The sequence below is a fragment of the Capricornis sumatraensis genome, chromosome 2 (assembly GCF_032405125.1).
Source record: "Capricornis sumatraensis isolate serow.1 chromosome 2, serow.2, whole genome shotgun sequence".
Taxonomy (NCBI): domain Eukaryota; kingdom Metazoa; phylum Chordata; class Mammalia; order Artiodactyla; family Bovidae; genus Capricornis; species Capricornis sumatraensis.
The window spans coordinates 59,502,315-59,529,225 of NC_091070.1; the positions used below are offsets into that span (position 1 = coordinate 59,502,315).

Genomic DNA, 26,911 nt, shown 5'->3' on the forward strand with positions numbered 1-26,911 from the left:
TTAGCTACAGTGCTAGTGATTTTATGTCACTTCTATCTCTTTTTTAATACAGGGTTATATTAGTGATTTTTATAATTCCTAGTGTTGCAAGACAGAAAAATGGTGGCCTTACAGACTAATAACAATGATATTTTCAGATTTTTCAGCATATGGTGGGATGAGAATCTCTTTTTTTCCAGCAAAACTTCTTTACATGCAGAGAAGAAACATCCAAAACCTCAAACAAGTTTTAAAAGGGTAGTTTGAGTTTTGTATTTTTAGAAAGAGAATAAATCCAGAACGTTCAGATATTTTTAAGTTTAAGAAGTAATTTTGAAAAACATACTTTGATTTTGTAGCATAATTCAGTGGGGCATGAGGAAAGAGAAGATTTTACAATGCCAGAGTTACTTTCTTCTGATCTTTTTTTTTTATTACTTCATTCTTCCTGTCTGTAAGCTACTGAGGAAAGAAACTGAGTCTTTTATTTTCTTCTCTCCTCCTTTTCTTCCCTTTCTACTTTTCTCCTTTTTTTTTCTTTCTTTTGAAATCAACATTTTTGAATGCCTGTTATGTGTCAGATATTGCCCTGAGCAATGTACAACACTGAACATATCAGCAGTCCCTGTGTTAGAAGGAATTTATTTTAGTGGGTAATAAAGTATTATAAACGAATAATTGCAGTACAAGATAATTAAAACTACTATTATACAAATGAATCAAAGGTGCAGTGGAGAAAGTGTTGAATTCTGGATAGGGAAGACCAGAAACACTTCATAGATAAGTGCCTAAGCTAGACCTCTAGGTGTGAATTACCCCCAGGGTCTGGCCTAGGACACTGGTTCTTCACCTTGCACATCAAAATTACCAGTATTCTTTAAAAGAATACTGATGTCTGCATCTTACCTCTAGAGGTTCTTATTTACTTGGTCTGGGATTGGCCTTTAGGGTCACAAGTGATTCTGAGGTACGGTTAACAATTGAGAGCCATTGTACTATGCCATAGTCTCAAAAATGATTTTTCACCTAAATTTTATTATAGAAATTCCTTATTTCTGTTTGACTTCTCAAAAAATGAAAAACAATGATTATATGTTTTTTTTAACTTAGTTTCTAGCTTACTTTTAGAAAAGTTTCATGTACAAAAAAAGATAGTCCCTTGTACCCTAAACCAGTTGAGAGTAGGTTATTGACATAGTTTAGTGTATCATATGAACAAAAACATTTTCCTGTATAATCACACTATGACAGTCAAAATCCAGGAAATGAATGCTGATATTATGTAATCCTCAGACCCCATTCAGGTTTTGCCAGTTGTCCCAATGACGTCTTTTAGAGCAGAATGATCCTGTTCAGAATCATGTGTTCAGTTTAGTTGTCATGTATCTTTTTTTTTCTCCTTGTTCACTCTGGAGCCGTTCATTCTTCCTTTAACTTTTATGACCTTGACATTTTTAAGGATTATGCTTATTAATGTTTAAAATGCTCTTCATTTTTTTCTGACATTTTCTCTTGATAAGTTTCAGGTTATGTATGGAGCTGTGGCAGAAATGCCATAGAAGTTCTCATTGTACTTTCTCACATGACAACAGTTTTGATGTGCCCCATTTTTGGTGATGGTCACTTCAATCCCTTGATTAAGGGTTTGTCTCCTAGATTTCTCTACTTTAAAGGACTCCTTACCCTTTGGTAATTAATGAATATTTTGTGGGGTATCTTAAGGCTATGTAAATATCTTGTTCCTCATCATACTGTGTGGTGGTTTAGTCGCTAAGTCATGTCCATCTCTTGCTACCCAATGGACTGTAGCCTGCCGAGCTCCTCTGTTCATGGGGTTCTCTAGACAAGAATACTGGAGTGGGTTGCCGTTTCCTTTTCCAGAGGATCTTCCCGAGCCAGGGATTGAACCCAGGTCTCCTGCATTGCAGGCAGATTCTTTACCAACTGAGCTACGATTTATTTTAATATGGACTCACTGATTCTTATTTTATTTAGTGGAACATAACTTGTTACTTTATTAGTTATTTTGATATTCAGATTGTCTCAAGTTGACCAGTGGGAGCCCCTTCAGTTTGCTTCTCTGTCCCTGTCTCTCTTTTGACATAAGATGCTCCAGGTTCAACTTGTTCTTTACCTGGCTACTCAAGCCTGGAATTAGTTGTTTTCTAAGAATTCCTGGTTCCTTTTAGTGGAGAATGGTCTTTAGAAACCATGATCTTGGTGCTCGATGAGCTCATTGATAATGGAGTGTTACTCCTCTGATCTCTTTGAGGTCAAAATTAGGGTGTGTGTGTGTGTGTGTGTTACTCCTCTGATCTCTTTGAGGTCAAAATTAGGGGGTGTGTGTGTGTGTGTGTTACTCCTCTGATCTCTTTGAGGTCAAAATTAGGGTGTGTGTGTGTGTGTGTGTGTGTGTGTGTGTGTGTGTTACTCCTCTGATCTCTTTGAGGTCAAAATTAGGGTGTGTGTGTGTGTGTGTACTCCTCTGATCTCTTCAAGGTCAAAATTAGGGTGTGTGTGTGTGTGTGTGTGTACATACGTACATGGGCTTCCCTGGTGGCTCAGTGGTAAAGAATCTGCCTGCCAAAGCAGGAGATGTGGGTTTGATCCCTGGATTGGGTAGATCCCATGGAGAAGGAAATGGCAACCCACTCCAGTAGTCTCGCCTGAGAAATCCCGTGGACAGAGGAGCCTGGTGGACTACAGTCCATGGGGTCACGCAAGTGTCAGACAAAACTTGGTGACTGAGACAACAATAACACATACATATACATCTATATTTATGGCTTATGTGTCTTTAGATGAGTTCTCTTCAACCCACGTTCATTACCACAGACTTCACTTTCCCCTCCCCTTTTTTACATTTGTAATTCTATTATCTGATCGTGAGAAACCTGGCTCCTGTTTTTCTTAATGTATTTATTTGTTTGATCAACCCTTCTGTATGTGACCAGTCTCCCAGCAGGCCTATCTCCCCATACTGGTGTAGACACCCTATTTTGGCATAGAAACCCTTCTCCTTTGTATACGTTCTCCTAACCCTCCTCAAATTCTGACAGTCCCATCTTGGCCCACTGCTGCTGGACCAGCTTCCCGTGCAGATACCCTCCTTACCCACTAGGGCTCCAGCACCCTGCATCAAGCTGCCCTATTATATGGATAGTCTCTGTACTCTGATTGATCTCCTAACATCTTCTGCCCACAACCCTCCACTCCCGTAAACACCCTCCCTACTCCTCTCAGGAACTAGCACACTGAGATGGGGCTCTGCAGCTTTTCCCCACACCCTCATGCAGGGATTCCTCCTTTATTTGCCCCATTCCTCCACTCTCCCTGCCCTGAATAGTGGCCTTGCATGGGATTATTGACAGACTGTGGGAATGGGGAGACCATTCTATATCTGAGTCAGTTAACTTTTCTATGACTCTTTTTAAAAGCAAAAGTAGTTAAATTCTTAGAGAATTACACAGTCTCAGAATTACAATAGACCAGATCTATATGCAAACTGACAGGTGGTAGTCACATAGCGTCTGTTTGAGCACTGGGGAGCTTATTGCTCATAAAACTGTCTATTCATTTTTATAGAATTCTAGTTAGGTGAAATGTCTTCCTCATAGAGAGTTAAAATTAACTTTTCTATTAACTTTTTTCCAGACTAGCTGTTTTTTATTAGCAAGAATATACTTGATAATTCAATATGTACAATTTTAAATGCACCATGCTTTTTAAAAAAATTTTTGGATGGAATTATCCAAAAGAGAATTTATTAAAATTCAGTGTATTTTTAGGGTACAAACCTGTATTAGAACTATAAATATCAAGTATGGCATGCATTACAAAATTTTTTACTGAAATATAATTGATTTACAATGTTGTGTTTAATTTCTATTGATTGTACAGCAAAGTGACTTAGTTATATATATATGTATATACACACACATATATATATATACACTTTTTTCATATTCCTTTCTATTACAGTTTATCATAGGATATTGAATATAGTTTCTTATATATATAGTTTCTACTATACAATAGGACCTTATTATTTATCCATCCTATATATAAAAAGTCAGTTTTCATCTGACTTTCCCATTAACTTTGATTCCCTAATTCTAATCTCTCTTCTGGACTACGTTAGATAAGATGAAACTGTTTTTCAGAATAAGTCATTCCGTTATTTAAAGCATTTTTCCATGTACTAAATTTTCACCTTTTGAGACTTAACAAACCAATCTTTTTGACATGATTTTCAGATTTTCTTTAAATTGCTCTTAGACTATGATTTCAAAAATAAAAACAACAGTCTAGATTTGTTCTGGCCACACAAAGTACAGTGACATGCCTACTTCCTTTATTTGGTATGATGTTCTTTTATAATTTTACTATTAACTTTTTGGAGCGCACATGTTGTTCTGTTTACTTAATGAGTTCACAGATGTCTCAACTCCCTAGGACTTTTCACTGGAGATGCTAGTATGTTATATGTCTCAACTCCCTAGGACTTTTCACGTGAGGTACTAGTATGTTATAGCTTTGATTTCTTACAATGTGTGCTGTTGGTATTTTTTTTTTATCCAAGTTTGAATTCAAATTTATCTCTCTGAAACTTAATACTGTTATTGAGACTGTGTCCAGCATATCAAGATATTATAAAAATCTGGTTTTGTCATTCATCGTTATAGATATCCTACTAGCTTTTTGTAATATATGCCAGTCTAAGAAACTTAGTTTGTTTCAGTTTGAATTATTTATTAAAAATATTAGAAAAAGTATAATAGGTGATATTCCTCACATAATATTATTCTAGGCATCCTTCTAGATTAATAAATGACCACATTTTTTCACTATGGCCTTTTAGTCAGCTGCCATTTCACCTCTTTGTCTAATTTGGGGATCAGCAGGCTTTATCTGTAAAGGAGCAGATAGGTAGATGAATATTTTAGGTTTTGTGGGCTGTATATATATATTTGCCTTTCTTTGAACCACTCATCTTTGCTTTTGTGGCAGGAAAGCAGCCATAAAACAATGAGTTTAGGCTGTGTTCTAGTAAAACTTTTATTTGTACAAAAGGCAGTAGGCTCATTGTGGACTGTGGGCTATAGTTTGCCCATCCTTTCCTCCTATGATTCCAAATTTGTCACAAGAGACTGTTGTATGTATAGGAAAGATCCAAATGACTTTATTTGTGGGACTAGTCATGTGAATGGAGTAATGAGACTAGTGTGATATGGTGTGATCTTCGTAAATCTAAACTGATTTCCTGTGAGCACTGTTTCAGAAACTTACAAGCCATCTGTTTAATAAACTGTTCAAATAAGTGCTTTCTAGAGGTCTCTAGTTTCCCAGACAAGGTCATATAATTTGACAGAGAACTTGAGAATCAAGTTTTTTTCTGCATTTAAAAAAAGCAGCATTTGACTATATGATGTATTCTGGCCCATCAGAGATTCCTGAGAATAGTTAGATGATCATAGGAAGGAATTTTAAAGCTTAACCCTTCATATATTTTCACTATTAAGGAAAATAATATTCAGATGGGAAAAATAGAAAATATATGCTTAAGAGGAAATTTGATGTTTAAGCAAGGCAAAGCCTTTGACTGTGTGGATCACAATAAACTATGGATAATTCTGAAAGAGATGAGAATACCAGACCACCTGACCTGCCTCTTGAGAAACCTATACGCAGGTCAGGAAGCAACAGTTAAAACTGGACATGGAACAACAGACTGGTTCCAAATAGGAAAAGGAGTACGTCAAGGCTTTATACTGTCACCCTGATTATTTAACTTATATGCAGAGTACATCATGAGAAACGCTGGACTGGAAAAAGCACAAGCTGGAATCAAGATTGCCAGGAGAAATATCAATAACCTCAGATATGCAGATGACACCACCCTTATGGCAGAAAGTGAAGAGGAACTAAAAAGCCTCTTGATGAAAGTCAAAGAGGAGAGTGAAAAAGTTGGCTTAAAGCTCAACATTCAGAAAACGTAGATCATGGCATCCGGTCCCATCACTTCATGGGAAATTGACGGGGAAACAGTGGAAACGGTGTCAGACTTTATTTTGGGGCTCCAAAATACTGCAGATGGTGACTGCAGCCATGAAATTAAAAGATGCTTACTCCTTGGAAGGAAGGTTATGACCAACCTGGATAGCATATTGGAAAGCAGAGACATTACTTTGCCAACAAAGGTCCATCTAATCAAGGCTATTGTTTTCCAGCGGTCACGTATGGATGTAAGAGTTGGACTGTGAAGAAAGCTGAACCCCAAAGAATTGATGCTTTTGAACTGTGGTGTTGGAGAAGACTCTTGAGAGTCCCTTGGACTGCAAGGAGATCCAACCAGTCCATCCTAAAGGAGATCAGTCCTGGGTGTTCATTAGAAGGACTGATGCTGAAGCTGAAACTCCAATACTTTGGCCACCTAATGCGAAGAGTTGATTCATTGGAAAAAATTCTGGTGCTGGGAAGGATTGGGGGCAGGAGGAGAAGGGGACAACAGAGGATGAGATGGCTGGATGGCATCACTGACTCAATGGACATGAGTTTGAGTGAACTCTGGGAGATGGCGATGGACAGGGAGGCCTGGCGTGCTGTGATTCATGGGGTCGCAAAGAGTCGGACACGACTGAGCGACTAAACTGAACTGAAGCAAGGCAAGAGAGAGTAAGAGCACAGAACTGTTCTGAAGATTATTTCTGTGGATCCAGATGTAATAGGAGTTGAGTTCTTCTGTATTTTTTCTTTTGTTGTAATATTACTCCGTTTCAAGAACCGATTCTCCTTTACTCTTCTTGTGAACATGACCAAGAACTGCTTTTATTGTCCTAACATTTATTCTGATCCTTAATTCAGTTAGTCTTTAGCTGTTCATTACAAGTCCTGTGTCTGGTCAGTCACTCAGTTGTGTCTGACTCTTTGCAGTCCCATGGACTATAGCCCACCAGGCTCTTCTGTCCATGGGATTATCCAAGCAAAAATACTGGAGTGGGTTGCCATTTCCTCCCCCAAGATATCTTCCCTATCCAGGGATCAAACCCCTGTCTCCAATGTGGTTCCTCCATTAGCAGGTGGATTCTTCACTCCTGAGCCACCTGGGAAGGCTATTGCAAGTCGTCGCTCAGTCGTGTCTGACTCTTTGCAACCCCATGGACTATAGCCTATAAGGCTCCTCCATCCATGGGATTTTCCAGGCAAGAATGCGGGAGTGGATTGCCATTTCCTTCTCCAGGGGATCTTCCCAACCTAGGAATTGAACCTGGGTCTCCCGCATTGCAGGAGGATGCGTTACTGTCTGAGCCACCAGGGAAGCCCTTACAAGTCTTAGCAATTTCAATTCAGTTCAGTTCAGTCGCTTAGTCGTGTCCGACTCTTTGCAACCGCATGAATCGCAGCACGCCAGGCCTCCCTGTTCATCACCAACTTCCAGAGTTTACTCAAACTCACGTCCATTGAGTCAGTGATGCCATCCAGCCATCTCATCCTCTGTCATCCCCTTCTCCTCCTGCCCCCAATCCCTCCCAACATCAGGGTCTTTTCCAATGAGTCAACTCTTTGCATGAGGTGGAAAGTATTGGAGTTTCAGCTCCAACTCGCAAAGTATTGGAATTTCAGCTTTAGCATCATTCCTTCCAGTGCACCCAGGACTGATCTCCTTCAGAGTGGACTGGTTGAATCTCCTTGCAGTCCAAGGGACTCTCAAGAGCCTTCTCCAACACCACAGTTCAAAAGCATCAATTCTTTGGGGTTCAGCTTTCTTCACAGTCCAACTCTCACATCCATACATGACCACTAGAACAACCGTAGCCTTGACTAGATGGACCTTCGTTGGCAAAGTAATGTCTCTGCTTTCCAATATGCTATCCAGGTTGGTCATAACCTTCCTTTCAAGGAGTAAGCGTCTTTTAATTTCATGGCTGCAATCACCATCTGCAGTGATTTTGGAGCCCCCAAAAGTAAAGTCTGACACTGTTTCCACTGTTTCCCCATCGATTTCCCATGAAGTGATGGGACCAAATCCCATGATTTTAGTTGTCTGAATATTGAGCTTTAAGCCAACTTTTTCTCTCTCCTCTTTGACTTTCATCAAGAGGCTTTTTAGTTCCTCTTCACTTTCTGCCATAAGGGTGGTGTCATCTGCATATCTGAGGTTATTGATATTTCTCCTGGCAATCTTGATTCCAGCTTGTGCTTCTTAGCAGTTTGCAAACATACAATATATGTATGCTCTTTAAGCAGGTGTCTTTTGTGCATTTACTGTGCATCAAATGCTGTGGATTTTAAGATGAAATTATGGCTCTTATCTGTAGAAATGTCAGTATAATTTAGGTGCTTATATAGAAAAGAGAGAGGATGCTTATGGAGGACTGAAGCCAGGGAAAAGATTTTAATGGAGGAGTTCATGAAGAGTTGGGAAAAGCTATACAAAGACAATTATATTTGAGCTAAGTGATGAAAATTACTAAGGATTTATCAGGTGAATAAATGTGAGAGTTGGAAGGAAAGAGAAGTAAGAAAAGGTGTTCTAGACAGGAGAATAGAAGGACCTGACCAGTTTTAAGAACTGTTTGTGAGTTGGAGTTAAAAGGATTTGGGGACTGATTTGGTGTGAAAGTTGAGAAGTGTTAAGTCTAGGGTAAGGACAAGTTTTCTAGCTATGAAGTAGATGGTGCTTGATTAGTGATTCTGAAGTGAAGTGTACATGTATGGGTTTGTCAGACAGAGATACCTAGCAAGCCTTTCATAGCACTCGTCTAGATTCCAGAGAGTTTCTGACAAATATTTAGGGAGTCATTAACTAGTGATTGATAATCATCTAAGAAGGTGAGCTCACTCAGAAGAAAATATAGTACATGTTTCAGACTGATGGCCTGCTAGTGAATAGAGGTTCTCCACATAGTGACTAGGGGCTCCAAGTTTATTTTTTAAAATTTTGAATTATTTGCAATCTGTTTACATTTACAAATAATGAAAATTCTACATAAAATCTAGATTTCAGACTCTTCTTGAAAAAGAAAATCAAATGCCTGATGAAATAGCTACCATTGAGCACACTTTCCTGTTTAGGTCCATGTACCTTCTAGTTTGCCACACTGCCTGTCACCTCTTATGTGTTAATATGATGTGTCATCTGCCTGACTCCTGTAGCATTTGCATTCAGGATTTTGGGAGTCGTGTGGCCAAAACAGTTCCAAAAGTGGGACCCTTCAGTGGGTGGCAGGGAAGGTAAGCAGTAGAGAAGGAGGCCTCAGTGACAGAATGGTGTATGAGAAGCCAAGGGAAGAGAAATTTTAAGAAGTTCTGGTTAGCTGTGTTAATAACTAGAGAAAACAAAAAGATATTCAGACATTATTAGTGAGTTTCAGTAGAGTGGTGAGCTTGAGAACTAAGAAATTAGAGATACCAAGTACAGACTGCTTTAAAAATATCTCTAGTGGGGAAGAGAAGACAGTTCTGTATCATACTTTCCATTCTTTTGTGTGTTTGCTAAAATCAGATTTCATTTTCTAATTCCCTATGCAGCCAGCCCCAGTGGTTTCTTCAAAGGTCTTAAGTGGCTGAGAATGGGAGGCGATGATGTTCAGATGGAGGGGGCAAGGAAGAGAAGAGGGATTTTAGAGTATCACAGGAGATGAGGCTGGGGAGGTAGGCCAGGGTTAAATTGTAAGTGGCTTTATCTTCATGAAATTAGAATTGGATACTGAAAGCAGTGTTATCCAGTATCATGTTTATGTAGGATGTGACACAGTTTGGTGTTAGGAACATAATTTTGGAACTGGGGTTGGGAAGAAACCTGTGGCAAGGAGCTCATATTGCAAGACCTTCTAAGAGGTGATGTGGCTGCTTAATAGTCTGATTTGAAGCTTGGAGGGTAATGGAGAGAACTGACCAGCTTTAAGAAATATTTTTGAGTTAGATTTAAAAGATCAGGAAAGCAGAATTCATGTTTATTTTGCTTATTGCTATATCTTACCAACATCTGGCACAATTTCTGGTGATCAGTAGATATTTTTGAGAATGAATGAATATCTAATATTGTCAGAATTTGCTCATTCTCTTATTTGTTTTACTTTTGGAGCTTCCTTTTTGGAAGTGTGCTTTTTTTTTTTCTCTTAAATTCTAAGAAAGTAGTTTTCATTTAGTCATGCATATATAATTAAGTAGGTCCAATTTTTCTTTTTAAACTATCAATATGTTTGATTCTATAAAGTATGGTCACCTTTTTCCTATTGATTTTAATATACAGCTAGCTACTGCGTGTTGCTTGATTCAAGTCCATAGTACCAATCTTTATTCTTTCCTGAAAAGGGAAATTGTCGCTATAGCAATTTAAGCATCTGTGGGATGCTTGATTTTAACAAATGAACTTTCTATAGCAGTTGTTAATGTAGTAAATATACATCAGATAAGCATCATGCTATTACTATATTTTGTGTCTCGTTTCATTTTTCTCCTTTAAACTCCACTTAAGTGCACCTAAGCATTCTTATAGTGGGATAAAGAACTACTATTTTTAATGCCTATTATTTGCTAGTCATAATAGTATGCATTTTATGTCCTTCACCTCATTGAATTCTTTCATCAATTACATACATGTAAGGGATCTGACTTTCGAAGGAATATTCAAAAATATTATATTGTCTAAATGATAAAACTGTGATTTTTGGCTCAGATTGTTGTTCTCCAAATGTGTGCTCTTTTTGCTATTGTATATTTTGTGTTTACATGTATGTATATATATCTATATACACAGACACACATGTTTTGTGTACATAATGTGTGTATATATGTATTTCACTATTAGGTTTATTTTCATAAATATTTATTTTTCTATATCCAGTTTTATTTGAACATATATCTCACTCCAGCTTTTCATATTTCTCTTTAGTTTTCTTTAAAAAATTTGGCCTATAATACACATAGCTCTCATTGTTTAACAATATTTTAATTCCAAGTACTTTGAAATGGTCCTATAACAGTAAGTAAGATAAGTTTATTCATTACTGATTTATATTTCTTAGGTTTTGATGGACATGTTTGATCAGGATGACATAGGCTTGGTTTCTCTTTGTGAAGATGAACCTAGTTCTTCAGGCGAATTAAACTACTATGACCTTGTTAGAACTGAAATTGCAGAAGAAAGACAGTATCTACGGGAACTAAATATGATCATAAAAGTGTTTCGAGAAGCTTTTCTTTCTGACAGAAAGCTGTTTAAACCTTCTGTAAGTACCTTTTTGGGTCTGAAAGTCTGTCTACCCCCAAATGTCAGATAGTAGCTTAAAAATCATAAATAGTAACTTTATAAACTTAATAAGTATGTAAAACAAAAATATGGTTTTATATAGCACTGTGGTATTGTTTGGCTTTATTTAAATTTTTTCAGTTTTTTATTGAAATATGATTGATACACATTCCTGAATGAGTTGTAGGTATACAGCATAGTGATTCACAGGTTTTAAAGTTTATACTCCATTTATTGTTAGTATAAGTTATTGGCTATATTCCTCATGTTGTACAATACATCCTGGTAGCCAATCTTACACTCGACGGTTTTTACCAACCACTTCCCCACCCCTATACTGCCTCTCTTCCCCCACAATAGTAACCACTAGTTTGTCCTCTATATCTGTGAGTCTGCTTCTTTTTTGTTATAGTCACTAGCTTATTGTATTTTTTAGATTCCATGTATAATTGATACTTGTCTGTCTCTGTCTAATTTAATTCGCTTAGCCCTCCCAAGTCCATCCATGTTGCTGCAAATGGCAGAATTTCATCTTTTTATGGCTGCATAGTATTCCATTGTGTATATATATACCACTTCTTTATCCATTCATCTGTTGAGGGACACTTAAGTTTCTGCCATATCTTGGTAATTGTAAATAATGCTGCTATGAACACTGGGGATGTTGTGAGAGGTTTTTTTTTTGAAAGAAAGTTATCAACTTTAATCAGTTGATTTCTTACAGAACTTTGCCCATATTTCTGTGACAAAATCGTGTTGTGGGTTTTTTAGTACGTGAATTGTTACACTAATATGTTCAGTGACAATGAAAATTAGGCACAAAATTAGGGGAATCACATGAATAAAATCTCTTTCTACTGTGCAATATTTGAGATTTATAGTTATTCATTTGAAGATGGTGAAAGAAATGTATGGTCTAAAAAAGAAGGATATACATTTTTTCCTATCTTTTGGTAAATACTTTAGGGTAGTATAAAATTTTAATGGTGAGACTTTTTAAGAATAAAAGTTTATGCAGAATGTCTCATAAACAAAGGCAGAGCGGCAGAGTTCTACTCTGCTGGGTAGGAATGGAATGAATTATGATGCGGATCCAAGAGAGTCTTGTCTATGTTTTTCTTACCTCTGTAGTTTTCTAAGGAATCTATCCAGACAGATACTGTGTTTGTTTGTTTAATTTAGATTTCTTTTTCTTTCCTTCCTTTCTTACATGATCTATTTTCCCTTGGATATCTGAGTGTCTTTCACTTTAAATTCTTAGCTTTTCTCTTACCTCCTGACTTCCTCTCCCAAATAACTATTGTGTGTGTAAGTGTATGTGTTCAGTCCCTAAATTGTGTCCAGTTCTTTTTAACCCCATGGACTGCAGCACACCAGGCTTCTCTGTCCTTCACGATCTCCCAGAGTTTGTTCAAACCCATGTCCATCCAGTTGGTGATGCCATCCAACCCTCTCATCCTATCTTGTCCCCTCTCCTCCTGCCCTCAATCTTTCCCAGCATCAGGGTCTTTTCCCATGAGTCGGTTCTTTGCATCAGATGGCCAAAGTATTGGAGCTGCAGCATCAATCCTTCCAATGAATATTCAGGGTTGATTTCTTTTAGGATTGACTGGTTTAATCTCCTTGGGATTGTCCAAGGGACTCTGAAGAGTCTTCTCCAGCACCACAATTCAAAACCATCAATTTTTTGGTGCTCAGCCTTCTTTATGGTCCAACCCTCACATCTGCACATGACTACTGGAAAATTCATAGCTTTGATTATATGGACCTTTGTCATCAAAGGGATGTCTTTTCTTTTTAATACGCTGTCTAGGTTTGTCATAACTTCCTTGCCAAGGAATAAGTGTCTTTTAATTTCATGGCTAGAGTCACTGTCCACAGTGATTTTGGAGCCCTAGAAAATAAAGTCTGTCACTGTTTCTATTTTTTCCTCATCTATTTGCCATGAAGTGATGGGACTGGATGCTATGATCTTCGTTTTTTGAATGTTGAATTTTAAGCCAGCTTTTTCACTCTCCTCTCTCGCCTTCATCAAGAGACTCTTTAGTTCCTCTTCACTTTCTGCCATTAGGGTGGTGTCATCTGCATATCTGAGGTTATTAATGAAAATGTAAGGTGTTTTAATTGGCTTTTATCCTTTTTTAAAAAAATACATGTTTAGTTTAACATATGATAATAATTTCTACTGGACACACTGCCTTAAGTAGTTAACATTTTTATGTTTTTCAAAGTACTGTCCTATTTTGTGTGACCCTTAAAAATTCTCTGAGATAGGTAGGACAGGCATTATCATCTCGACTTTACTGGTGAGGAAATAGACACAAAATAGTTATGACATGATAAGTTACTTACGGAGGTTGAACTTGATTCTTTTATACCACAATTGGGTTTTGTCTAAAGTGTATGAAGAATTAAAAACTTAACAAATGCTGTTAGCTAATAACAATTGCTGGAACTATTACCCTCTTTACCTTTTGTTCATCCCATCAGTTTTCATTCCTCAAGAATTAATTTTTATGGTTCTTTTTTCACTGAATTTGTACTGATTTGACAGAAATTTTTCATTAAATATTAAAGAGCCAAGAGAAAGAGCAAATCGCTTTATCTCTATATTTTTACAACATAGATGAGACTGTAAACTTTTGAAATAAAGACCATCTAAGATCAGAGCATAGAATTCAGTAATATTTGATAAAAGAATGAATGACTGTTAATCTTAATTTACTCCTTTGGGGTGTACCCCTACCCCTTTGTCTTCAGAAAACTCACATTTGTGGAAGGCCCAACATATACCAGGAGCATTTTTTAGAAATCATCTCATTTCCTTCTCTTAAAAACCTTATGAGGTAGGTCTTAATATACCAGCTGTGTGACCCTGGACAAATTGCATAATTGCTCTGTGCCTCTGTTTTCTCATTTGTAAAATGAAGATGATGATAGTAGCTAATCTGTTATGAACTTACATGTCAGGTACTTATAGTAGTGCCTGGAACATAGTAAGTGACCAAGAAATGTTAGCTGTTATTATTGTCCTAATCCAGGGTCATTCACCTAAGCAAGTAGTGGGACAAGGATCCGAGCTCAAGTCTGTTAGGTTCCTTAATCCATGTTTCCATTACCAGGTGCAGAATGAATAATAGTTGTCTATAACCTGGATAATCAGTCATGTGGTCTTCTTGTTTCCAGAGTATTTAACAGGTTTTAATCCAGATAAAATTCACACTGAAGAGCTTGACTGAAATCTTTGATTCCTCCTCTGATTTAAGAGACAGGTCACATACTGTGGAACTACTTTGTGTCTCAGTTAGGAGTCAGATCTTCATTTTGATCCCAGCTTTTGTCATTAACCAACTCTGAGACTTTGATCAAGACCTTTAGCACCTACCCAGTTTAAAAATACTCGAATGCCAGAATTCTTTATTTAAAAAGTTGCTTAGAATCATCCACCATATGAGATTTACAGCACATTTACTGGAAAATATAGATTCTATACAGTTTTGATCAATAATTCTAAATCTAATCCAAGAGGTTTATTTCCCTTCCTTATTCATGATTGACTTTTGCTATAATTTGGAATATATTTTATGTCTTGAAATATACTGTGGTATGTGATTGGATGAAAATATGCCCTTAGCACTTATATTACTTATATTTAATAATTCTTTAATGAAATTTTCAACCTGACATGTCTTAACCTTCCTTTTCTTTTTTTTTTTTTTAGGATATTGAAAAGATTTTCAGTAACATTTTAGATATACATGAGTTGACTGTGAAACTTTTAGGTTTAATTGAAGACACAGTTGAAATGACTGATGAAAGTAGCCCTCATCCCTTAGCTGGCAGCTGTTTTGAAGATCTGGCAGAGGTAAATTTACAAAACTGTTTTCCTTTTAAAGTCCTAAGTGCTGTATTTCTTTGTGAAAATTAGAAGACACTGCTGGCTGCTGTAAAAAATGCTTAAGATTTAACCAGTAACAAACTAAAATTGCATTGTCTTTATAGTGGCACTTTATGGTGTATTTATGCTAATATTTATATCAAAAGCTGATAGACTAGTAATGTTTAAGACCTTTCTTTTTTGACGGCAAGTGCACTTAAGGTTGAAAGAAAAGAAATTTTGTCGATCATTGCTTTTATTGACCATAAAAATTTTACTGACCAAGCTAAAAGTTTAACTTTTGTGGATTTTAGTCTTAATTTCCAAAAATGAAAAAGGAAATTTATATATTTTTTCCTCAAAGTGAAAATCATATTTTTGTACTTCACATGATTATAAAATTAACATAACTCATTGTAAAAATACTCAGAAAAATGTAGATAAATATAAGACAAAAATCACTGTTTTGTAAAACCTAGAGATTAATTGTTTTATAAGATTTATTTATCCTTGTGAATATTTGTCTACATGTTTAAACAAACCTATGTGTAGTTACAAAAATAGGATCTTACTATTTTACAACCTGCTTTTTTTTTCACTCAATATCATGAATATTTTCCATGTTAATAAATATACTTTAATCTTTTAAAGTCTGAAAGTACCATGTACTATGGAGATACTATTCAAATTATCTATTATTATTAAGCAAGTAGGTTGTCTTAGTTCTTTTTGTTATTATAAACAGCACTATAACAAACATTTATATAATGCCTGTATAATCCATTAATTATTTTAAGATGCAGTTCTAGAAGTAGAATTATGGTACATTTTTAGAACTTTGAAGCATTTTTACAAATTTACTTCCAGATCAGTTCCAGTATATGCAGGCCCTCTTTTTTCCCCACGTCTTCAGACCTGGTTGTTATCCCATTAAATTTTGCTAGTCTAGTGAGAGAAAAACAGTATTTCATTATTCTTTAATGATGTTAAACACCTTTTCATATTCATTGGTTAGTTTTATTTCTTTTGGGAAACAGATGTTAAAAGTTCTTTCTTTAGTTATGTAAATTTCATAATTTTATAATCTCTTTAATTTTTATGAAAATATGCATCACTTTTATTACATCCATTGTGTAGACAATGGAACTGATAGTATAGAAGTACTCAGTTACTGATGCCTAACCAAGATACTTAGGCTTGCTCTTATTAGAAAGCTTTTTTTAATATTGTGATGTCTTAGAATATTACTTTGTAATCTGGTTGCTTGTACTCTTAAAGATATCATGAGTCAAAAACATGTATTCAAAAATGTATTTTCTAATTTTTATTTTATTTTTATGGTAAAACATAATTTGCCATTTTAGCAATTTTAAGTGTACAATTTACGGGATAAATGAAACTCATAGTAATATACTATCATTATAACTATCCATTTCTGAAACCTTTTAACCACCCTGAATAGAAACTCTGTACTCATTAAGTAATAATTCCTTGTTCTCTCCCACACAAACGCTGGTAACCTTTAGTCTATTTCTGTCTCTATGAACTTGCTGATTCTAGATATTTGATAAAGGTAGAATTATTACAATGTTCTCCTTTGCATAGTTCACTTAGCATAATGTTTTCAAGGTTCATCCATGTAATAGCATGTTATCAGAATTCCTTCTCTATGACTGAACAATGTTCCCCTCTGTATATATACCACATTTTGTTTATCCATTTATTTGTTGATAGACCCTTGTGCTTTTTCCACTTTTTCGCTATTGTGAATAATGCTACAGTAAACATTGGCATATGAGTATCTGAGTCACATTTTTTTGGTTCTTTTGGGTATATACCTAGGAGTAGAATTGCTGGGTCATATTGTAGTTCTTTGTTTAGCTTTTTGAGGAATTGTCAAACTTATCCACAGGGGCTATACCATTTTGCATTCCAAGTGTCAGTGGATAAAGGTTCCAGTGTCTTTGCATCCTTGACAACACTTGTTATTTTCTGGAAAACATACCATATTTTTAACATATGAAAATGAAACAAGTCTTAGTTCTAACTAAACTTTGCAGATACTGATTATTATAAAATAATAGGAATTTTAAAAAATATAAACATGGACAAAATATGGGCAGTTTCTGTTTTGTTATTTTACTGTATGTTAGTCTTTGGTTTCTTTTTCTAATTTTGAAAAAGTGTGGTATAAAACAGCGGAAGTATCACTTCTTGCTTCTTTTGAAAATATCCTCAGTGTAAGCTGCTTTTAGTCTCAGTTCAGTTCAGTTCAGTGACTCAGTCGTGTCCGACTCTTTGCGACCCCATGGACTGCAGCATGCTAGGCAGGCTTCCCTGTCCTTCACCAACTCCTGGAGCTTGCTCAAACTCAGGTCCATAAAGTCGGTGATGCCATCCAACCATCTAGACTTTTATAAACCTAACTGACGGAGAAGGCAATGGCAACTCACTCCGTACTCTTGCCTGGAAAATCCCGTGGATGGAGGAGCCTGGTAGGCTGCAGTCCATGGGGTCGCTAGGAGTCGGACACGACTGAGCGACTTCACTTTCACTTTTTACTTTCATGCATTGGAGAAGGACATGGCAACCCACTCCAGTGTTCTTGCCTGGAAAATCCCAGGGACGGGGGAGCCTGATGGGCTGCTGTCTATGGAGTCACAGAGAGTCTGACACAACTGAAGCGACTTAGCAGCAGCAGCAAACCTAACTGAAATTTCAAATCCCAGCCTTATTTTACTAATAATACAGCTTTTGTTTAGCTGGGATAAATGTGCATATGCATTTAATAGTTTGATACTTGTGATCACAAGTCATTGACCTATTTTAAGACTAGTAGCTTCTTGTCATCTATTGCTTAAAGTCATTACTGACATTTTTAAAAAATTTCCAAGTTATAGTTCATAGTTATTATTTGTCCCCAGAATAAAAAATGTTCTGAAACCTAATAGAGGGCTTAACTAAAAATTTGCCATTAAATAATCTGTGCCATGATAGTAGAAAAGATTTTCTTTTAAACCTAACATATTGTTCTTTTTTTAAAAAAAAAATAGGAGCAAGCATTTGATCCTTATGAAACATTATCCCAGGATATTCTTTCACCAAAGTTTAATGAACATTTTAGTAAGTTGATGGCCAGACCTGCAGTGGCTCTGCACTTTCAGGTAAACTTAAATTGAATGCTGTTTTTTTTAATAAACTAAAGGAATATTTTACCAGTCCTTCAAAGTCTGTTAATTGTAAGCCTATTGTAGGTTGTCTTTTGTTTTCTGTCTTGAGTTCTTTCAATTTGTCCTTAATGTGGAAATCTTTTATAGAATACCATCACAAATACTGTGTGACTAGAAAAATCTGGTACACTCTACATCTGAGATGTAGAGATGATGATGGAGAGCTATTTCAGGATCTGTTTCCCTACGAGAGATAGAACTGAAATAATAAAGAGTGGAGAATATCCTCATGTATACTCATACTATTTTCCGATTAGGGCTGTCATTTAAAGGAGATAGGTATATTAATGGAGATTATGCAAGTTAATTGGTTCTGTAATGCAGTTAGAAAAAATGAGAGTAAGTGGAGAGAGACAAAATTACATTTTACTCTCTCAACACTTAATGAAGGCTAAATTGCATCGATGATCCTTGACCACTTACTGCTATAGAAGCTTCCTGCATTTAGACAGGCTCTTCTCCCTTAGCATATGAATATGGTCAAATCTTTATTGTCCTAAAACAAGTGAATAAATGAACAAATCTTTGTCACTGTTACTCTTACCCCTTTTGTTTTTTTCAATTTATAACCAATTATCTTATATTACTTTTTATCATTCTCTATCAGACTGCTACCATCTGTGCTCTAACCAGGCTATAACACTAAAACCTGCCCTGGACAATGAACTTAACCACCAAATCTCGTGGTTATTTTGATTTCACGTTTATGTCTGTAGTATTTATGACTATTCCTCTTGCTCTTTTTTACTTCTGTGATACTACTTTTATATAATTTTTATCTTCTCTGGTTTCTTCTTCTCAGTTTCCTTAGTTGCAGGTGTTAGCCAACTTCTTATATCAGCTTCTGCTGTTCTGTTCCTTTGTGCTGTCCTTGAAGACTTTATCCATACCCTTTGCTTTCATCTGTATGCTGGTGACTTCCTTATTTGTATTTTTAACCCATAACTTTCTTTTGAACACTGCGTGTGTGTGTGTGTGTGTGTGTGTGTGTGTGTGTGTGTGTGTGTACACCTTCATATAACCAGCAACCTTTTGAACTAATTCACTTGAATATCCCACAAGGACTTCAAATATAAATAAATAAAACTGAACGTATTGTCTTCTCCCTGCCTCCTTTACTGTGAATTCCCATTATTATCATCTATTCCTCAAAAACTTGTCAATATGGAATAAAACTTACACTTAATTCTCAAAATTTACTTAATTGAAGGAATAATTTTTAAGCTAAATCTTAGATATTCATATAAACCATAAATTAAGCATTAGTTAAATGGAACAATATGCTTATAAGATCTTTGCATGCTCATTAAAAGTACAACAATTGTTTCATCCTTATTTTATTAGTTATTCTTACTACTGCTGCTGCTCCTAGGTCGCTTCAGTCATGTCTGACTCTTTGCCACCCCATGAACTATAAATAGCCCACCAGACTCTGTTCATGGAATTCTCCCGACAGGAATACTGGAGTGAGTTGCCATGCCCTCCTCCAGGGGATCTTCCCAACCCAGGGATCAAACCCATGTCTCTTATGTCTCCTGCATTTGCAGGCAGGTTCTTTACCACTAGTGCCATCTGGGAAGCACCCAGTAATTCTTACTATGAGATTTTAATGTTTCTGACCCAATTATTTAAGCTGTTATTCAGATACTCAGTGAAATTCAGAGTTAGATAACACCCTTTTCCAGGCCAGACTCACTTGTACTTTATTAACGTAAAACAAATTTTTCATTTGTAAGATGAAAAAGTAATGCTTTATTAAAAAACACAACAAAACTTTAGAAGTTGTAGGCACACTTTAAGAATATGAGCTTTGGAGTCAGAACTTCTGGCTTTGAGCCAGCTATCTTACCTTGAACAAATCACTTAATCTCTGAGAATCAGTTTACTTATTTGTAAAATGATAATGATAATGTACATCTCTGTGGTTATGAAAATTAAACAGGAATACACTAAGCACATTTGGCACATACTAAACGTGCAAACGTTAGTGTATATTGTCTTTACAGGCCTCCCTACACTATAAACATACATTGCATTAATATTTTAGAAGACACTTTAGTAGCCATTTCAGTGCTAATTAACAATGTAAAGGACAATGTTAGACTAAATTTAAAGTTTCATCTTGCTTCCAGTTAAAGCATTGTATATAAAATACATAAACCTATATCCAGCATAATCTGTATCATTGTCTTAATTAAATGATAAAAGAAATTAATCTCTGCATATTCTGGTAAAAGTCTATTGAACAAATTATAGTTTACTTCAGTTAACAATAGGTGAGAATTATGGTTGTGTTTACCTATGAAGATATATTTTAAAAACAGCATCTTGAACTCTTTTTTCACATTGTGTATTGCTTCTGTCTATATTTACCTGATGAGGAGATATACCACTTTGAATAAATATATGACATTTAAAATCAACATGAGTGACTTTTAAATGCCTCATAAATTTTAGAAAATCATTTATTCTGCAGACTATTAGTTTTCAAAACTGGGATATACCTGCTGCTGGTGCTGTTGATTTTCCAGGTGATACAAGGGTACAGGGGGCTTCCCTGGTGGCTCAGCAGTAAAGAATACACCTGCAATGCAGGAGATGTGAGTTTGTTCCCCAGGTCTGGAAGATCCTCCGGGGGAAGAAAATGGCAACCTACTCCAGTACTTTTGCCTGGGAAATCCCACAAACAGAGGAGCCTGGCTGGCTACAGTCCATGAAATTGCAAAAGAGTTGGACACAGCTTAGCAAAAACAACTTAGGCTAAACAACAACAACTTACCAGTACAAGTATCTTGAAGAGAATTTGTTTCTAATCTTACCTTATGTTTTTGCATTCTCTTCCAATTTTTCCTACACGTTACTTATTATACTATGGCGTTTCCTATCATGCATTAATCCAAGGTGTAAAAATCTCCAGGGTACCAATCAGAAAAAAAAAAAAAAGATTGCTCCTGAAGAAGAGTTTATTGTTATTGTTGTTCAGTCATCAAGTTGTGTCCTGTTCTTTGTAACCCCATGGACTGTAGTGTACCAGGCTTCCCTGTCCCTCACCATCTCCCAGAGTTTCCCCAAGTTCATCTCCAACGAATTGGTGATACCATCCAACCATCTCATCCTCTGTTACCCTCTTTTCCTTCTGCCTTCAATGTTTCCCAGCATCAGGGTCTTTTCCAGTGAGTTAGCTGTTTGCATCAGGTGGCCAACTTCAGCATCAGTCCTTCCAAGGAGTATTTGGGGTTGATTTCCTTTAACATTGACTGGTTTGATCTCCTTACTTTCCATGGGACCCTCAGGAGTCTTCTCCAGCACCACAATTTGAAAGCATCAGTTCTTTGGAGCTCAGCCTTCTTTATTGTCCAGCTCTCCCATCTGTACATCCATACCAGGAAGACCATAGTCTTGATTATACGGACCTTTATCGGCAAAGTGATGTCTCTGCTTTCTAACACTCTGTCTAGGTTTGTGATAGCTTTCCTGCCAAGAAGCAGTCGTCTTCCAATTTCATGGCTGCAGTCACCATCTGCAGTGATTTTAGAATGCAAAAAAAGGAAATCTGTCACTGCTTCCACCTCTTTCCCTCCTATTTACCATAAAATGATGGGACCAGATGCCATCATCTTAGTTTTTTGGAGTTTTAAGCCAGCTTTTTCACTCTCCTCTTTCACCCTCATCAAGAAGCTCTTTAGTTCCTCTTCACTTTCTGCCGTTAGAGTAGTGTCACCTGCCATATCTGAGGTTGATATTTCTCCCAGCAATTTTGATTCCAGAGCTTGTAGCTCATCCAGCCCAGCATTTCACATGACACGCTCTGCATATAAGTTAAATAACAGGGTGAAATAAACAGTCTTATCATACTCCTTTGTCAATCCTGAACCAGTCAGTTGTTCCATACAGGGATTTAACTATTGCTTCTTGACCCACATACAGGTTTCTCAAGAAACAGGTAAGACTGTCTGGTATTCCCATCTCTTTAAGAGTGTTTCACAGTTTGTTATGATCCACGCAGTCAAAGACTTTATCATAGTTAACAAAACAGAGGTCGATGTTTTTCTGACCCTTGCTTTCTCTGATTCAGAAAATGTTGGTAATTTGTACTCTAGTTACTGTGCCTTTCCTAAACCCACCTTGAACTTCTGCAAGTTCTTGGTTCATGTACTGCTGAAGCCTAGCTTGAAGGATTTTGAGCATAACCTTACTAGCATGGGAGATGAGTACAACTGTCTGGTGGTTTGAGCATTCTTTAGTAGTGCCCTTCTTCGGAATTGGGATAAGGATTGACCTTTTCCAGTCCTGTGGCCACTTCTGAGTTTTCCAGATTTGCTGACATATTGAATGCAGCACTTTAATAGTATCATCTTTTAGGATTTTAAATAGCTCTGCAGGAATTCCATCACTGCCACTGGCTTTATTGGCAGCAGTGCTTCCTAAGGCCCATTTGACTTCCCACTCCAGAATGTTTGGCTCTGAGTGAGAGACTGCAGCATCATGGTTATCTGGGTGATTAATATCTTTTTTGTACGGGTCTTCTGTGTATTCTTTCCATCTCTTCTTGATCTCTTCTGTTTCTATTAGGTCTTTATCATCTCTGTCCTCTGCTGTGCCCATCTTTGGATAAAATGTTGTTTAATATTTCCAACTTTCTTGAAGAGATCTCTTGTCTTACCTTTTCTGTTGTTTTCCTCTATTTCTTCACATTGTTCATTGAAGAAGGCCTTCTTCTCTCTCCTTGCTGTTCTCTGGGACTCTGCATTTAGTTGGGTGTACCTTTCCCTTTTTCCCTTGCTTTGCACTTCTTTCTTCAGCTATTTGTAAAGCCTCTTCAGAAAACCACTTTGCATTCTTGCATTTCTTTTTCTTTGGTATTGTTCACTGCCTCCTGTAGAATATTCAGGACCTCTGTCCATAGTTGTTCAGGCATTCTCTTTACTAGATCTAATCAATTCAGTTCAGTTGCTCAGTTGTGTCCAACTCTTTGCGACACCATGAACTGTAGCATGCCAGGCTTCCCTGTCTATCACCAACTCGCAGAGCCTACTCAAACTCATGTCTATCACATTGGTGATGCCATCCAACCATCTCATCCTCTGTCGTCCACTTCTCCCGCCTTCAATCTTTCCTAGCATCAGAGTCTTTTCCAATGAGTCAGTTCTTTGCATCAGGTGGCCAAAGTATTGGAGTTTCAGCTTCAGCATCAGTCCTTCCAATGAATATTCAGGACTGATTTCCTTTAGGATTGACAGGTTGGATCTCCTTGCAGTCCAAGGGACTCTTAAGAGTCTTCTCCAACACCACAGTTCAAAAGCATCAATTCTTCAGTGTGCAGCTTCCTTTATAGTCCAACTCTCACATCCATACATGCCTACTGGAAAAACCATAGCTTTGACTAGATGGACCTTTGTTGGTAAAGTAAAGTCTCTGCTTTCTAATATGCTGTTTACGTTGGTCATGGCTTTTCTTCCAGGGAGCAAGTGTCTTTTCATGGCTACAGTCACAATCTGCAGTGATTTTGGAGCCTCAAAAAATAAAGTCACTCACTGTTTCCATTGTTTCACCATCTATTTGCCATGAAGTGATGGGACCAGACACCATGATCTTAGTTTTTTGAATGTTGAGTTTTAAACCAACATTTTCACTCTCCTCTTTCAGTTTCATCAAGAGGCTGTTTAGTTCTTCACTTTCTGCCGTAAGGGTAGTATCATCTGCATATCTGAGGTTACTGATATTTCTCCCAGCAGTCTTGATTCCAGCTTGTGCTTCTTCCAGCGTGGCATTTTGCATGATGTACTCTGCATATAAGTTAAATAAGCAGGGTGACAATATACAGCCTTGACGTACTCCTTTCCCAATTTGGAACCAGGCTGTTGTTCCATGTCCAGTTCTAATTGTTGCTTCTTGATCCGCGTACAGATTTCTCAGGAGGCAGGTAAGGTGGTCTGATATTCCCATCTCTTTCAGAATTTTTCAGTTTGTTGTGATCCCGTCAAAGGCTTTGGCATTGTCAATAAAGCAAAAGTAGATGTTTTTCTGGAACTCTCTTGCTTTTTTGATGATCCAGCAGATGTTGACAACTTGATCTCTGGTTCCTCTGCCTTTTCTAAAACCAGCTTGAACATCTGGAAGTTCACAGTTCACATACTGTTGAAGCCTGGCTTGGAGAATTTTGAGCATTACTTTGCTAGCATGTGAGATGAGTACAATTGTGCAGTACAGTTTGAACATTCTGTGGCATTGCCTTTCTTTGGGATTGGAATGAAAACTGACCTTTTCCAGTCCTGTGGCCACTGCTGAGTTTTCCAGATTTCCTGGCATATTGAGCGCACCACTTTCACAGCATCATCTCTCAGGATTGAAATAGCTCAACTGGAATTCCATCACCTCCTCTAGGTTTGTTCGTAGCGATGCTTCCTAAGGCCCACTTGACTTCGCATTCCAGGATGTCTGTCTTTAGGTCAGTGATCACACCATCATGGTTATCTGGGTCATGAAGATCTTTTTTGTATAGTTCTGTGTTTTCTTGCCACCTCTTCTTAATATCTTCTGCTTCTATTAAGTCCATACCATTTGTGTCCTTTATTGTGCTCATCTTTGCATGAAATGTTCCCTCGATATCTAGATCTAATACCATGAATCTCTTCATCACCTCCCCTGTATATTCATAGAGGATTTTTTTTATTTAAGTCATACCTGACTGGCCTAGTGGTTTTCTCTGCTTTCTTTAGTTTAAGCCTGAATTTTGCTATGAGGAGCTGATGATCTGAGCCACAGTCAGTTCTCGGTCTTGTTTTTGCTGACTGTATACAGCTTTTCCATCTTCGGCTACACTGTAATCAATCTGATTTCAGTATTGACCATTTGGTGATGTCCATGTGTAAAGTGTTCTCTTGTGTTGTTGAAAAAGGGTGTTTGCTATGACCAGTGAGTTGTCCTGGCAGAAATCTGTTAGTCTTTTTGCCCTGCTTCATTTTGTACTCCAAGGCCAAACTTGCCTGTTACTCCAGGTATCTCTTGACTTCCTACTTTTGCATTCCAGTCCCTTATGATGAAAAGGACATCTGTTTTTTGTGTTAGTTCTAGGAGGTCTACTAGGTCTTCTGATCACTTTCAGCTTCTTCGGTGTTGGTGCCTGGGGCATAGACTTGGATTGCTGGAATGTTGAATGGTTTGCCTTGGAAACAAACTGAGATCATTCTGTTGTTTTTAAGGTTGCAGCCAAGAACTGCATTTTGGACTCTTGTTGACTGTGATGGCTACTCCATTTCTTCTAAGGGATTCTTGCCCACAGTAGTAGATATAATGGTCATCTGAATTAAATTCACCCATTCCCATCCATTTTTATTCACTGATTCCATTATGATAAAGGAGAGGGGAGGCTTGTAAAGCTCTCATACTTGAACATGCTATGTTAGAAGCAGTTATAGTTTCTTTCAGGTGCTTCTTGTACTTAAGACTGTGATATTAACATGTGTATTTCAATTTAAGAGTGAAGTCAGACCTGTTGTGGTAATTTAGTCTGATCTGGCTGTTTATTTTGACAGTGAAGATTGGCTGTATCAATTAAGTTATATGACAGCATTTTTCTTAAGTTAAATGAACTAAATCTGAAATTTATTTGATTGTTGTTTGGTGAAATAGGTTTAAATCACATCTGCAATGTACCATATCCCCCCAAACACATTCTTTGTAACTACTTAAAACATTTTGAGTAAAAGTGACATAGAAATCTGTGAGAAGATATATAGCTTTTCAGCATTCCTTTATGGTATGTGGAACCCAAAACTTGGAAAAAAAGCTGAGAAGGCTGTTGTTAAAGTTATATTAGCTATGAAAGATGAAATGTATATTTTTAATTAGCTGATAACTTAAGGAAAAAACTTGATTTATAGCACTTCAGTTTCAATATAGAATGCTTTCATTATAGTTTTGATACATCTCTATCTTGGTTTTTTTTTAAAAGTCATGCCCAAAACACAAATGAGGTTAGACTGGAAACTAGTTCCATTGAAGATATCTGTACCCTTATGTTGCTGTTGTTTAGTCTAAGTTGTTATTCTTGTTGTTTAGTGTAAGTTGTTATTGTTGTTGCTAAGCTGTGTGCAGCTGCTGGGATCCTAGCAGCTTGTGGGATCTTAGTTCTCCCCCCAGAGATTGAAACCAAGGCTCCAGCAGTTAAAGTGGCGAGTCCTGACCACTGGACCGCCAGAGAGTTCCTGTATCTTGTATTCTTAAAATTACTTCTGTTAGGCACTGCTGTTTATGTAACCTTTATATCAGAGGTATATTATTTTGTCTTTTCACTTTGCAGTCCATTGCTGATGGTTTTAAAGAGGCAGTTCGTTACGTCCTTCCACGCCTTATGCTGGTGCCAGTATATCATTGTTGGCACTATTTTGAATTATTAAAGGTAAGATAAAAGTTTTTTAACAAAAAGAAATACTTAGATTTATGAGACTTAAAAACTTTTTATCTGATGTTAGTTTTAATAGTTTTTATTCATAAAAAGAAAGTATCTTAAATGTTTTCCTACTTCCCATGAACCATAGAGAAATGCCTTTATTTTTTATATTCATATAA

At 36.8% G+C, this 26,911-nt stretch overlaps 1 protein-coding gene across 2 annotated transcripts in view; it reads left to right on the forward strand.

Moving 5' to 3' along the window:
- Positions 1–26,911, forward strand: part of SOS2 (SOS Ras/Rho guanine nucleotide exchange factor 2) — a 100,788-nt gene that overhangs the window by 25,900 nt on the left and 47,977 nt on the right. The window contains exons 5-8 of one of the 2 annotated variants that reach the window (XM_068964046.1): positions 11,010–11,213; positions 14,955–15,098; positions 18,164–18,274; positions 26,643–26,741. In XM_068964046.1, the coding sequence (XP_068820147.1) occupies positions 11,010–11,213; positions 14,955–15,098; positions 18,164–18,274; positions 26,643–26,741 (558 nt within the window). The remainder of the gene's footprint in view (positions 1–11,009; positions 11,214–14,954; positions 15,099–18,163; positions 18,275–26,642; positions 26,742–26,911) is intronic. The other variant, XM_068964047.1, reaches the window with a different exon arrangement.